Below are 15,051 nucleotides of genomic sequence, written 5' to 3' on the forward strand. Positions count from 1 at the left end.
ACCGAGGGGAAGCTAAATTAGAAATTAGAATCGTTGGAAATTTAAAAAAAAAAAAAAACACATACAAAAAGATTCGGGGCTTTTGAAAAGAGAGCCCCCCGCCACCCGCTCACTCCGTCAGGCAACCACCCAGCAGTAACTTCTGCATTCAGTGAGATTTGCACCGCCCTAATTTTATTTTTGACTCTTCCCGTCACCGTTGCAACCTCTGAGCGCTCATTCTCCAAGTTAAAGATCATTAAAAAGCACTTGAGGAGCACAGTGGGACAGGAGAGACTGAGTGGACTTGCCATGTTGTCCATAGAGAATGAGAGAGCAAAGAAAATGGACATACACAGAGCATCGTGGGCCGAGTTCGCGGGCTAAAGGCTCGTCGTATGCCCTTCAAATAGTGCTGCGTATTATTGTTGTTTTATTATTAGGGGTCATGTAGCCTAATGTTTTTGTTGTTGTTCTCTTGGTTACACTTCATGTACGTTCAATGGACTTCAAAATTACATAGTTGCTCTCCGTGGCGCTGACACGGACGTAAGACCCGCTGTTGCGGGCACATATGTTGTAAAATTATGTTATGATGAGTTTAATAAAGGGCCCGGTCATGTGCCCCGCCCCCGGCCCGGCTCTGACTTGTTCCGCCACTGCCAAATGCCCTGGACATTGCTAGTGTGCAGGAGGTGCTGTTAGTGCAGGCCTCACCATCTCCTTCTCCTCCTCCAGGATGATGGGCTCTCTGGTCCTGTCCCACAGGCGCAGGGACTTGTCATGGGAGGACGACACGATGTGGTCCCCGTTGGGACTGATGGCCAGGCACCACACCTCCCGATGGTGGCCCTGAGACCGCACACACACACGCACAGGCACGTACGCACACACACGCACAGACACACATACACACACGCACACACAATCACACACGCAGACACACACACACACAAACAATTTATTTAGGGCCGTTTCAGGACAAGAAACAGCAGGGTGAATGCTATGCAGACAAAAAAAGTGGAAAAGTGTAATTAAAACACTACGATTCATAGAAACACACACACATAGATGTCTGACAAAACAAATCTAATTAAATAGCCAGGTGGAGCTATTTACAGCATGCATCCCATTGAGTTTCCTTATGTTTTCCATTCACACACACACACACACTCTTTCACCCATGTAACCTCCCAGGATATGACTAGCAAGCACACATGGGAACGGATAAAAAAAAAAAAATTTTTGGGTCATGTCACCTCCAGAGTCTGGATGTGCTCAAACTTGTCGGCATCCCACTGTTTGATCTTCTTATCCTTCCCTGCCGTAAAGAACAGATGGGTCTTGGGGACAAACTGGAGAAACATGACGCTTAGGGAGAGAGGGGAGGGGGCAAAGACAGATGAAAGAGAGAGAAAAAACACACAATATACGCATGAAATGATTAGAAGAAGGAAAGCACTGGATGACAAAATCATGACTTTGTCGGGCCATCTGTGACTGATGTCATTTTGTCATTTTTTTCCCCCTCATCTTCAGTTTCTCTCGGTCATATGCTAACACTGTCAATCAAAATGTATGTCCTGAGTTGGTTGGAAATCATCAGACTTCTAAAGTTTCTTTTATAATGAACCAATGGCATACTTATTATCAGGTAAGTAACTTGTTGTTAACATTTACCATGTTTTAAAAACAGACTGAATACTTATGGTTATTGGAAGGAAAGAAAGAGAGGGTGTAACATTACAAATACCCGCTGACATTAGGCTACTTATCCATAGTAAAGTGTGATGAGAGAAGTTGGCATATTCGGGTATACTAGTAAATATTAGACTAAGAGAGGTCTGGACACTGTGTGATACACTCTATCTGCTAGCTCAGGGAAATTCAACATCTTGTCTTGTGTCATTGTTTCAGATAGCCAATAGTGCTAACATTAGTTTAGAAACCCAATAGTGCTAACATTAGTTTAGATAGCCAATAGTGCTAACATTAATTTAGATAGCCAATAGTGCTAACATTAGTGTAGATAGCCAATAATGCTAACATCAGTGTAGATAGCCAAAAGTGTCAACATTAGTTTAGACAGTCAATGTTCTGAGAGTCTGTCCAACCTTGCCGCTGCCGTTATAAAAGACCACCTGAGACACTGTTTGAGGATGGATTAATCAGCACACACACACACACACACACACACACACACACACACACACACACACCCCTGGTGTTTACCTGTCATCGTGTGCAAACATGGAGCGGTGACAGTCACCAAAGTCCAGGCCCCAGATCTTCACATTCCGGTCAGCTGAGCCCGTGGCTATCAATCCACTGTCCTACAGAGCAGAACAGAAGAGATTAGAGTTGTTCATGATTATAGGAAGACAGAAAAAGGACTGGACTGAAAAGGCCAACGGAAGGGTCTGATACGTACATGTGAAATGTCCATGCAGAGGACGGGGAGCTTGTGTCCATATAGAGACAGGAAGAACTGAAAAAGAAAACACAGCATAGACAGTTAGGACATTTCCAGGGAGAGTTGTTGAAGGGAATCTCCATAATGGATCTAACAACTACAACTACATTTTGTATTAAAATTTCACTCCAGTGCTGAAACAAATGACTCAACACCCAAATGATTCAGCCTACATGACTACACTGTTTGTGACTTCTTTTACTGTAGTGACTAGTTTATCACACAAACGTGCTAAATGGACAGATCAATGCCTTTAGGCTACAGAGACGGGGCTGTTGCTGTGGCAGATATACACTCAATCAACAGAATGTGATGTTGCGTAGTGCGCTTGTGTTGTGTGTTTGTTGTGGTGTTGTGTGTTCATGCATTATGGCATTGGCTGCCTTGATATTCCAGTGTGGAACACTTCTTGGTTCCGTTGTGTGCTCATGCATTATGGCATTGGCTGCCTTGATATTCCAGTGTGGAACACATGAGGAGTCATGGGGGAGCCCACTACCTTGAGTGTGTCCACGTAGAAGACCTTGACGGTGCAGTCGAGCAGAGACACCGCTAGCAGCCGGTGGTCTGGACTGAAGCGCACACACAGCACGTCCTCATCCAACTGCAGAGTGCGCATGTGTTTCAGTGTCAACCTCCTACACACGCAGACACACACACACACACACACACAAAAAAAGACATAAATAAAGACACATAAATGAAAAGTAAAAAATCCTAGTCACACTCTCATTGAGAAACCAAACTGGCCGGATAGATTATGACCCCCAAAAAACTTGGAAAGATTCACATTGTTCTACTGACATAATTAACCTCATCCTTAACTTCTAAGAAGGATAGGGTTTTTTTTCTCACTTTGGTCCAGAATTCTCGTCCTTGACCAGCTCAAAGTCCCAGAACTTCACAGTCTTGTCTGCACCACCAGTCACGATGCCCCTCTGCACGTGAACACAAAACTTTATCAGTATCTCTCTCACACACACACACACACACACACACACACACACACACACACACACACACACACACACACACACACACAATCTGCAGTCAGTAGAATCTAATATTATTGATCCTGGTCTAAAAGCATATGAGCCAAGACCCACTGATAAGTCAGTGACAGATTTAAAAAGTGTCTCACTAAGTGAGAGTAAATGTAGCTGTGTGATAACACAACTCAATTAAATTTTATTCATAAAGCATAACATACTGTATCTTATACTATATGCTTCATTCAGCTAGGTAGAGAGAGAGTTCTACACACCCAACTAAATCATGATGATGTGATGCACGTCAGAAGATGCAACTAACATTCTGTGCTCCCTCTGTGTGAGGTTGTGTAGTGGGAGGGGCGTACCTGGTCAGGTGCGAGGCACATGGACCACAACGCACCACCGTGGGCATCTGTCGTTTCCAGTAGGCTGCCTGAGGCCAGCTCAAAGACCTGGAGCTTTCCCGTCTGAGACAGAGAGACAGAGAGAGAGAGAGAGAGAGATGAAGAGAGAAAGAGAGAGAGAAAGAGAGAAATGAAGAGAGAGAGAGGAAGAGAGAGAGAGAGAGAGAGAGAGGGAGGCAGGGTGATACGGTTAGACAGAGAGAGGCACATGACAGAATGACATTACAAGGAGACTTTAATAAGTAATAAAGTCCACTCGCTTCTACTTAACACCTGATCGTGTCCTAGCGGTCACTGAAATGACCTTACCTTGGATCCCAGGATGATCTGTCTATCTCCGGGGACAAAGAGGGAGCAGAGGGCGTACTCACAGGCCATGGTGCGCACCACCTGCAGAGTGGACCTGAGGCAGAGAGAGCAGGAAGACGGGGCAGTGGTCGGAGAGGAGGTGTTGATTACTCCTTATTGAGTCTTACTCAAAAATCTGATTTGATGCAGTCAGTAAATGACTGACTAACTAAGCAGCACATGTTGAGATAACACCCAGGTCTAGACATTCTTTTGGTTGGAGCAAGCAGTATCTGAGGATCTGTCTTCCAACATCTCAAATTTGATATGACCTCCAATCAAGAAATAGATTTTACTTCACGTTACTTGGTGTTCATTGAATCTAGAGACCCTAATTTCAACAATAGGCAAAGTATAAGGTCTTAAGATGATGACACACACACACACACACACACACAAATGAGGGCTCTGTCTCTTGAAAACATTACCACACGTACCTGTTCCACACCTTGACCGTCTCCCCCGAGGCCGAGAGGATGGCCGTGTTCTCAGAGCTGAAGGCCAGCGTGCGGGCGTCGGTGCGGTGGCCGCCCAGCGTCAGGCGCGAGGTCTTGTCGCCAGCGGGCACCTGGTCACTGGGCCGGAGCGAGTACGTCTCCACCGTGTTGTTCTGCAGCAGCAGTGCCAGCCTCAGCTCACCGCCGGGCAGTGACAGGCAGTCCACAGACCTGAGAACCAGAGAGATGCTCACATTACACTAATACAGAGATATTACACGGACTTCCACATATTATTCAGGCAGTCCACAGACCTGAGAACCAGAGAGATGCTCACATTACACTAATACAGAGATATTACACTGACTTCCACATATTATTCAGGCAGTCCACAGACCTGAGAACCAGAGAGATGCTCACATTACACTAATACAGAGATATTACACTGACTTCCACATATTATTCAGGCAGTCCACAGACCTGAGAACCAGAGAGATGCCACACTAATACAGAGATATTACACTGACTTCCACATATTATTCAGGCAGTCCACAGACCTGAGAACCAGAGAGATGCTCACATTACACTAATACAGAGATATTACACTGACTTCCACATATTATTCAGGCAGTCCACAGACCTGAGAGCCACAGAGAGAGATTACAGTACACTTATATGTATTATGTGTAGGTTGGCATATGTATTTCACCAACCTACACAGATTCCATTTAATTAAATTAGAGTTAAACTGAAGGAAAAAGTGAAATAAACCTTCCCACCACGAAGAGACTAAACCCAGGGAGCGTTTTATTATGGTGCACACTAATATGGAAAGATTACACCGACACTGGCACATTACATTTATTTAATTAATGAAATTAGGCTTATGGGCTGTTAAAAGTTTAACTTCATGTAATAGTGCAGTAAATGTGTGTGCGTGCGCGTGCGTGCGTGCTCCTCACCTGATCTTGGCGGATGCCCTGAGTGTGAGTAGTCGGAAGATCTCGTCGCTCAGCTTCCTCTCCACGCTGGGCTCCACCGCCTCCTCCCCTGCCTCCTGTGCTCTGCACCCAACACGGAGGAGATGCGTGTGAAGACATAGCCTTTGCTCTTTGACCGTGATGTCAATTACAAGCACAGCACAATAACAATACATTGCTTCAGGGACAGCACCAATACTAGACCACATTAAGCCATAGAATTGCCCCATTAGGATTACCCCAAGGCTGGCAGTCAACAGTTGAATTTTGCCATAAATTACTTCAATGATATTAGGCGACTCTGAACATGATGGTAGGCGACTGGAGCATTACGTACTTCAAGGCCTTCTTCTTGGCCTTCTTGAGCTTTTTGTCCATCTTCTTCTGGATCTCTTCTTCAGGCAACACAGAGAACACCTCTAGACCATTATCAGTACCCTGAGGACCCCAAGAGAGCCCATCAATCCCAATAGCACACATCCATCATCAACCAGCTTTTACTGTGACTCTGTAAATGATATGTCAGTGTGATGCGCCTGAGGTGCGTTCAAATTCACAAACATAGGCCACATAACTGCTAACACTCGCAAACAGTCTGAGGAGGTAGTTCATACCTGTTCATACATGTACCAGGGTTTCCGTTGTCCGGTAATTACCGGACATTGGCCGGAAAAAAAATGAAATGTCCGACAAAATTAAATCTCTCCGGTCAAATTATCCGATTGAAATTGGCTAATAATCCAGTCCCCCTAACGCAATTTGAATGTCAGAATAAGCCTAAAATGTAAGCCTATTTTAAAGCAAGAATACGTCTGCTCTTTTACCTCAACAGGCTTTACCATTTGAAAGTTATTAAACAACACGCATAGCCTATGCTGCATTTCAAATAGGAAGCGCACGCTTAAAATGTCCATGTTAAACAACGGACAAAGGAGTGAGACGGTTCAAACATGGCCAGGCTCAGGCAGACTAGCCTTAAAAGTTTTTTCAGAGGCCAGATGCGATGGATGATGATAAATTGATAACGTCTGAAGCCTCAGATGTTCCGTCAGCTCCACCACCACCAGATAAAAAGCAAAAGTGTTGGGCGTATCTGTCGGAATCAGTGACGTTGGAAGTGGAGTTGCGGGGGGTGCGGCCGCACCAAGACACTGTCATTCTCCGTGTAGACAAACCCATGGTATACTGGACATGCAACTGTGTTCTGTACCCAAAGCATACAGTATGCTTTCTCTGTCTATGATCTGCACGGTTAGGGCCTCCTCGACGAGGATATTGCTGGTCTGCGGATAATTTTTGGCACAATCAAATGGTATCATTGAACCGCGGACCAAAAACAAAAGAAAAGAAACATTTCCCAGAATAGGAAATATTTCTTAATTTATTGTTATCAAATAAAGAGGCATAGCATTAGGGGTGTGAGCGCTCATTCTTGTGTGTGCGCATCTGTGCAAGTCCAAGTTGAACCACTGGAGATAACGTGGGTAGCAGCAACAAACGTAGCCTATATAAAACAACGAATGAAGCAGATCCTTGCTGTCCATGAAAACATAGATACTGGCTAGATCTTGTTAGGGATGTTTAAGTTAGGCTAATGAACATGTTGCATTCTATAGGGCCTGATTATGTCATTCTTTATATAGCCTGTCTCCAGTTTTCCTAAACTTGACTAATTAAGAAGCGATAATAGGATATTTGACCGGTATATCATCAAAATGTCCGGAAAACGAAACCTCTGCCGGTCACTTTGATCGGCACCACTTTTCTAGCGGAAACTCTGACACATACCTGTTCATACAAACATGTTTGCTGCGAATGCTCGCGTCTGTTCAAGTAATTTAAACAAACCTCTGATCTATGTTAATTCAGCTCATATATTTAGCTGTAAGCAGTCCCTGTAGTGGGCTAATAACCGCTGTTTGTACAGTCAGTCTTGTGATGAAAGCAGTTAGGACATGGCTGAATGTTATTATGGTTAATGCAGGTCCAGACTTACGTGACACAGGAGGACTCTGGCTTTGGGGTCGGTCATGAGAGACACCACTCTGTCCCGACCCTCTCGGAGGATAGAACCGGCCTTCTTACAGCTTAGGATCCTCTGTGGAGACATCAGGACACGTCACATCAGGAGAGCAGTCCAACACTCCACACTCAAACTCGCAACCTCTTATACGTGATGCAGGCATGCAGCTGGCTACCATTATGAGGTCGACATTGGTTCTTTTCCCATAAAACTGGCAGACTCTGGTAAAGCATCTGCTTCTTCTTGTGTTTTTGCCTTAACTTATTTATATTGAGCGCATCCAGTATGGGAACAATGTGCTAGCATTTCAATGTGCTCAGGAAAGTGGTATGGCATCTGTGCCTTAGGGCCCATACAATGCTTGGGAACAATGGCACAGTGACTGTGTGGTCAACTGATATTGATCAGAACTCTGCTCTGGACATTCCAGAGTGAAAAACATCTGTCGATGCCGGATAAAGCTGGTTTTGGTGACGTAAGCCAATACAAAATAAAAAAAACTCTTCTGCCCAAGAGTCTGACTCAAACTTTTAGATTTAATCTTCATCATGGCATTTGCAAGTGTAATCTTTTTTTACACAGTCTAAAGCCTATGTATTACATTGACCAGGTGTAATGTTTCCTTCCATAACATAAAGTTGAAAATCAGACTCTTATGCATTAGCTCTTAAATAAAAAATCTTTATTGGAGCGTGTCTTCAAAAGTATGTGTTTCAACCCTAGGCCATCATCAGCATAGCATAGCTCCATGATGAGCACTGGGTTGTTTTATTTAACACAATTACTCATCATTCCCAGTGACAACCAAACAACTAAGCCCCCCCCCCCCCTTCTTCTTGTCCGGTCTATGCACCACCTGTCTAATATTTGGTATATCACATTGCACTTTTCTGCACAAACTGCATTTTGTTGTCTTTGTACTTGCACAATGACAATAAAGTTGAATCTAATCTAATTAACCTGTCTTTTTAATAGCCCAGCCCTACTTGACTGGGTGAAGTTTGATAGTTAGTCCACAGACACTGTTCACACCACTGCAGTGAGTTACCTCTTCCAGTTCATTGTCAGCACCTCCGTCACTGCCATCATCATCCTCATCATCCAGGAGACTTTTCCCTTTCTTCTGTTGAGGCTCTCCCACCTCTTTCCCCTGTGAAAACACACGTTCAACAGTACATTAACATTACATGATGCAGTAGTGCAGCCTAAGGGGCACTACTGAATCACGTGTCCTACTGTTTAGTGCCTCGGACTTGTAACCGGAGGGTTGCCGGTTCGAACCCCGACCAGTAGGAGCGGCTGAAGTGCCCTTGAGCAAGGCACCTAACCCCTCACTGCTCCCCGAGCGCCGCTGTAGCAGGCAGCTCACTGCGCCGGGATTAGTGTGTCCTTACCTCACTGTGTGCTGAGTATGTTTCAGTAATTCACAGATTGGGATAAATGCAGAGACCAAATTTACCTCACGGGATCAAAAGAGTATATATACTTATACTTAGTGTGCAACAGTGATTTATACAGCATCGATTCTGATTTCTGATTGCAGCTGATTCACTTTTACAATTTCCCTCTTAGGATCCATTAAACACTACACCTATCAATCACTGACCTCTTTAGTGCTGTAGCAGCTCTAAAAACACTGCCTGTCTTGTCTTTTGCAAGTTGTAGCACGCTGAAAATGGCTTAGAGCCTAAATATGTCCAATAAATGTTTAATGTTTTTTTTTCTGTTCCCGATCACATGTTAGTTCGTCTAAACAGCTGGCTCCTCTCACCTCGTCCAGGTAGGTGATGTCCCAGGCCCTGAGCTCACTGTCCGCCGAGCCCGTCAGCAGTCTGTTCTCCTGGTTGAGCAGAGCCAACCCCCACACCTGACACACAGAGAACAAGATCCAATGAAACCTTACAAAACAGAGTCCACTGCCTCAAACAGCAATCTCAATTCGAAGCATATTGGCTAGTTAGAGTAGTTACTTAGTACTACTGTTACTTATACACAGTAATATGAAATAAGACAAATAAGAGCAACACTGCTCACGTAACGAATGGCAACTGGTTTAATGAGGAGCAGACATTTTGGTTGGTCAGATAAAGGTCATCAACGTCAACATCAAGCTCACTTTTTCTAACTTCATAAAGTTGTACTTTGTGAAACAGCCGCACGTACAGTATAACTTGTCAAGGTGTGCAGTCTCCCCTCTTTACTGCTATAAGCCATATCCTGATTTAGCAAAATCTAAATTATTTCACACCTATGACTTGCATCTAGGTATCTGACACCTCCACATTCTACACTCAGACATAGGAAGATTTTAGTGGAACACATGTACAAAACATACACATGTTGTCTGCAACTCATAATGCCTCCCGTTCTCACCTCGCTGCGGTGTCCCACCATGGTTCTGAAACAATGCTGAGTATCCAAATCCCACCATTTCACAAAGCTGTCTTTTGAGCTGGAGGTAGCAGAGGAAACAAAACCGAACCTCATTCATGAATTACACTGACCACATCCTAAGAATGTATTACACAAAATCAGAACCAAATGAGCATTTGTGGGAAATTTAAAATGTCTAATTGATGCCATATACAACTGGATTTTGATCAATACCTGGTCACCAGTAGGTTTTTCTCCCTTAGGAAGAGGACTTGAGTAATGGCATCCTTGTGTCCTTTAAGTCTGTACAGACCGCACTCATTTATCACATCCCAAACAATCACATCAGTGTCCTGCAATAGGAAGACGCATAGGCATACTGAATAGCATATATTTGATTCAAAAGCATTTTGTGCTCACTACCATACATTAAATATAATAATATTAAGTACTGGCTATATCTGAAATGCTGATACATTTCACAGCTTGTCTAATTAAGCTGTAACAGTGTAATTTTCTTGATGTATGTGAAATACAGTATACATGGCAGCATCTACAGACTGATAATCAACACATGGTCTTCACTGTTTTGTGTTAAATAAGGAGTGCCTAAAACAAAAGACTGGGCAACACACAAATATTACAGTGCAATCCAACTTACCCGTGATCCAGTCACAAGGCGGGCACCTAGTGAATCATACTGGACTGCTGTGACTGCAGTTTTGTGGCCATTGAAGGAGACATTGCTTTCCCCATTGAGCAGGCTGAAGATGCGCACACTGCCATCTTCATACCCCACAGCGATGTGTATGCCATCAGGCGACGGGCACAGGTGTGTCACCTCATGCTTCTTCCCTTCAAGAATCAGCACCTGCCACAGGTAAGGAACACCAAGTACATTGGGACATTTAAATAGTTGAAGATTCAATCAATGGAGTAAACACTTTGTACAGGGTTAGAATAGGAGTTGGATTTCATGAAATCCAGGAGGACAAGATAAATCTCTCAAAAAGAAACATAACACCTTGTGCAATTATAGCTTAACTGGATTCCCAGCATTTCCCAAATCCAAGGTAAGAGATACAACCATGACAGAGCTGGGTGTTCCTGACATTCTCGTATTATGACACATAACGTTACACCAAATAAGTTTGCAGCAAGATGCACTGACTAATGTATACCTTCTCTGCTTTTCGCACGTCCCATATAAAGACATGTTCGCAGGCTGCTACTGCAACAAACCGTCCCTTCTCGCCTCCCCTGATGGTAACATAGGCGATGTTGGCTTTGGGACTCCCGATCACTCCGAACACGGCGCTGGGGACGTAACGTAGGTACTGCTTTGTCAACCCCATGGCAAGACGCCACAAGGGTTTAAACACTTCAACTGGTGGTCTGGGTAAATGGAGAATAATTTTAAGACACTGTCAGGATGCATATTTAGAGAGACACAAATGCTAGTGCTGCGTTACTACAGCTGACGTGCAGCGAAGGAACAACGTTAACTTAATTCTAACAGTAAGAGCACAAGTGACCAACACTCAGATAAGTAGTATTGGTCTTTGACATGCTGTTGACAAGGCTTCTCAGTAAGCGTCATGCAACATGGATGGTTAGCCCTTATCAGCTTCTCCAAACGTCCGTACCCTAGCCTACATAAATCTATTGAAAAGCTGAATATAATATTGCTTTCAGTTTCAAGTTGTTCAAGGATCCCCGAGGTGAGGTTAGAGAAAACGTTAACATAACATTCATTGGTTAACATCGGAGCTAGATAGCTAGCTAGCTAGCTAGCCTCCAACGAAGAGAACTCAGCACGAGTCAACATGAACCACGTGTTACTCATTTATACGTCTAATTCCATATATTGCCATTGAACACATCTATAAACACATGCAAGAGTTAAGGTTATGTTGACACGAATGCTGTTGTAGTTTTTGTGGTCTTACCTGTTCGTAAATTAGCGAATTTTGTGGATCAAGGATGTGAACATGAAGATGGAATTTCGAGAGAAGAGTAAGACAACTGGATAGAATGCCGAGTAATCGATTTCACAATGAAGGATATTCTACTTTACTTTAGCCTACTTTACGTTACTCTTTTTATATTTACACATTAAGATGAAATATGGAAATATTATTGGTAAATACATCATATTAGACTATTCATGATGATTGATTGGCAAAAAAGTATCATGTATGATTCATAGATTGCTTTGGACTTGTGTAGTTCTAACAATGCTGTTCTCCGAAGTTATGTTTTATGTTATCGATATGTTTATGGGACATGAATTCTCTCAATTCCGCTGGGTTTGCTTAGTTTAAAATACATTAGTTACATGCCATGATCAAATAATACAACTGAGGCCAATTATCACACAATCTGCAATTGTAGGCAGACTACGTTTAAAATGCAGGGTGCCAAAACATCGGGTGTCCCTAAATTCCAATCCGGAAGTAATGATTTGCTCGTTGTTGTGAATCAGCTGATCAAGAACGCACGCTTAATGACTAACCATAGTAAATGTGACGATGTGTTGATCTTAGCTAACTGCTGACTGTTTGCTAAATCAGGGTTTGCAATGGTTGTGTAAAAGCGGAATATCACGAGATTGCTAACAATGGAGCTATTCGCTTGAGGGAACTGTATCTCTCCGGGATCTTTCAGCATTTGATGTAGCCTAGTTGTCCCTTTGCTAAGACGCTGTTAATCGTACAGCGGTTGAAGGTTGAGCAGGTAGGTATTTTTATATTAGCCTTTTTTACTCGTTTGCAATCTGTTTCCTGTAACTTGCCCTCGCTACATTATGCCTTTGTGTTGATTACTTGGAGGCAATCATTTTCTGTTAGTAAAAGTTGTTCCCTGGTACATAAAGCAACGCGTTATTTGATGACCCATCAGTCTGGGAGTTAGCGCGTTAGAGAGAGGGGGGAGCAATTCACTGTGATGCATAAGGCCAAGCAAGGTCCGGGATTCATGCAAACAAGGGTTGGCTAATTTAAAAAGTCGATCCAAATCACAGAGAAGTGTTCTGCTTGTTGTAGACCCAACGGTGCTACAGGTCCATAATATGTCAAATTGAATTTATCCGGCTGAAAATGAACTTGAACTTAGGTCTGGTCTGTGTTTCATTTTATAGCCAGTAGGCTATGGATTGTATCAATAATTTCATCAGACGATGTAGGATAATGTTTCTTGAAAACAGATAAATAACAAACTTCCCTTAGGACTTCTTTGGTAGTTCTGTTCATTATTATGCTGATGTATCTTGCTTTCCCCATAATGCAAATACCTTTTCTAATCAGTCACATTTCACAGACAGACAGACATCTTCCTTGTGGGATTTTACGATGCTCTAGGATACTGGTTACAGTAGGCTACCTCTGTTTACGTTATAGCTTCAGTTTAATGCAGGGTAACAACTTGCAGGAATTTGACCTTTTTCATGGCTCTCTGTCTTGCACGAGAAGATTCCACTATTCATTCTACTCGCTCCCTCATAGTGACGCACATTAGGTCTATCTATTCTTGTCCACTTCAGTGAAAATAAAAGCAGCCAAGCATCAGTTATTTGAGCAACTTTCCAAATGCATGCAAAGACTTGTGATGTGAAGAATGGAATCTAAGAATCTAATATCCTTAATGTGGCCAGTTTAGACCACTCATTCCAACCTCGCTGTTTGTGACAGTGATGTTCTGTTCCTATCCAATTGCCCTGATGGTGTCGTGTGTGTGTGTGTGTGTGTGTGTGTGTGTGTGTGTGTGTGTGTGTGTGTGTGTGTGTGTGTGTGTGTGTGTGTGTGCATGCATGCGTGCCTGTGTGTGCATGCGTATGCTTCACTCAGTATACTGTAGTGCCATATCCACTGGCCCAGGCATAAGAATGGATCCGCTGGGAGCTCGATCTCAGTTTGTGGACATCCAGAGCTTGTCCACCTGGGACCAGCCTGCAGAGGTGAAGGAGGAAGAGGAGGAGTCGGAGGAGACTGACACAACGGACGGCAGCTTGACCAATCAGCAATGGCCCTTTCCTTCGCCTTTCCCCTACCGGGACGACATCAATAGGAAGATTACGCTCTTGTGAGTCTCCTCTCTTCCCTTCCCTTATTCTCTTATATTATCTTCTTTTCTACTCTTCTTTTCTCTTCTCATAATTCATCTTCTTTAAGTTCCACCTGAAATATGACCTCTCCCCTTTGAACCCAATACGTGGCTGCTGAGCTCCTGTGGAAGCCTCATACTTTTTGTATAGACTCTCTATCCCTCTCTCTCTCTCTCTCTCTCTCTCTCTCTCTCTCTCTCTCTCTCTCTCTCTGTCTCTCTCTCTGTCTCCCTCTCACTTACACACACACACACACTCCCCCACGTGGGTATAAATCCTCTTTGTTGCATGTCCACATGACGGCCTGCTGGGTTCCTGAGTCTGGTGGAGGCATTCATAGACGGGCTAACATTCCTGCTGCCGCTTAAAGGGGAAGGCCTCGGCTCATACACAGCAGAAGTAATATTGTTGGAGCTTCATCTCTCTCTCTCTCTCTCTCTCTCTCTCTCTCTCTCTCTCTCTCTCTCTCTCTCTCTCTCTCTCACCATGTTTACCTCCATTCTCTCTTGTTCTCTCTCGTGTCGTCTTCACACTGCAAAGACCTGTAAAGCAGTGCTGCAGCCAGTGAAGGGTTAAAACTGTGGTTGTGTCCTCTAATAAGCAACGTTCACACGGTCACTAGGCATGGTAACACCTCCAACCCAATGTGGCCTGGCTCGGCCTTTGCTAGTTCCGTAAACGCATATAGGCTAGTTAGCACAAGATAGAATGTTCATTCATTTTTTTTTAACTCCCCATAGAGTTAGTATCAGCAGTAAGTGAACATCCTTCCTGTAGGGGGGTGGCTCTGTTGGGCTTTGTTTTTCCAGAAACTTCTTGTGTGTGTGTGTGTGTGTGTGTGTGTGTGTGTGTGTGTGTGTGTGTGTGTGTGTTGGGTGAGATGGTGAATCTGTGCTGTGTGCCCTGCCACAGGCCTCTACCTTCCCTCTCCCACTTCTGC

The 15,051-nt window shown here is 43.8% G+C and overlaps 2 protein-coding genes across 4 annotated transcripts in view; one reads left to right on the plus strand and one right to left on the minus strand.

Annotated features, from left to right (window-relative positions):
• The window catches only part of wdr3 (WD repeat domain 3), a 17,014-nt gene extending 4,967 nt beyond the window's left edge, over positions 1-12,047 (minus strand). The window contains exons 1-19 of the mRNA XM_048238949.1: positions 11,959-12,047; positions 11,191-11,404; positions 10,671-10,880; positions 10,244-10,362; positions 10,010-10,088; positions 9,408-9,503; positions 8,685-8,786; positions 7,610-7,711; positions 5,951-6,051; positions 5,596-5,697; positions 4,634-4,864; positions 4,158-4,251; positions 3,810-3,911; positions 3,308-3,390; positions 2,952-3,090; positions 2,411-2,467; positions 2,212-2,312; positions 1,239-1,350; positions 697-831 (exon numbers count right to left, since the gene is read on the minus strand). Of these exons, the coding sequence (XP_048094906.1) occupies positions 697-831; positions 1,239-1,350; positions 2,212-2,312; positions 2,411-2,467; positions 2,952-3,090; positions 3,308-3,390; positions 3,810-3,911; positions 4,158-4,251; positions 4,634-4,864; positions 5,596-5,697; positions 5,951-6,051; positions 7,610-7,711; positions 8,685-8,786; positions 9,408-9,503; positions 10,010-10,088; positions 10,244-10,362; positions 10,671-10,880; positions 11,191-11,364 (2,139 nt within the window). The 5' untranslated portion in view covers positions 11,365-11,404; positions 11,959-12,047. The remainder of the gene's footprint in view (positions 1-696; positions 832-1,238; positions 1,351-2,211; positions 2,313-2,410; positions 2,468-2,951; positions 3,091-3,307; positions 3,391-3,809; positions 3,912-4,157; positions 4,252-4,633; positions 4,865-5,595; positions 5,698-5,950; positions 6,052-7,609; positions 7,712-8,684; positions 8,787-9,407; positions 9,504-10,009; positions 10,089-10,243; positions 10,363-10,670; positions 10,881-11,190; positions 11,405-11,958) is intronic.
• A 353-nt stretch (positions 12,048-12,400) lies between these two features.
• gdap2 (ganglioside induced differentiation associated protein 2) overlaps positions 12,401-15,051 on the plus strand; it is a 39,821-nt gene continuing 37,170 nt past the window's right edge. Inside the window, exons 1-2 of one of the 3 annotated variants that reach the window (XM_048238951.1) lie at positions 12,401-12,745; positions 13,855-14,089. In XM_048238951.1, the coding sequence (XP_048094908.1) occupies positions 13,893-14,089 (197 nt within the window). In that variant the 5' untranslated portion in view covers positions 12,401-12,745; positions 13,855-13,892. The remainder of the gene's footprint in view (positions 12,746-13,854; positions 14,090-15,051) is intronic. The other 2 variants (XM_048238952.1, XM_048238953.1) reach the window with 2 other exon arrangements.

Source organism: Alosa alosa, chromosome 3 (genome assembly GCF_017589495.1).
Source record: "Alosa alosa isolate M-15738 ecotype Scorff River chromosome 3, AALO_Geno_1.1, whole genome shotgun sequence".
Lineage (NCBI taxonomy): Eukaryota > Metazoa > Chordata > Actinopteri > Clupeiformes > Clupeidae > Alosa > Alosa alosa.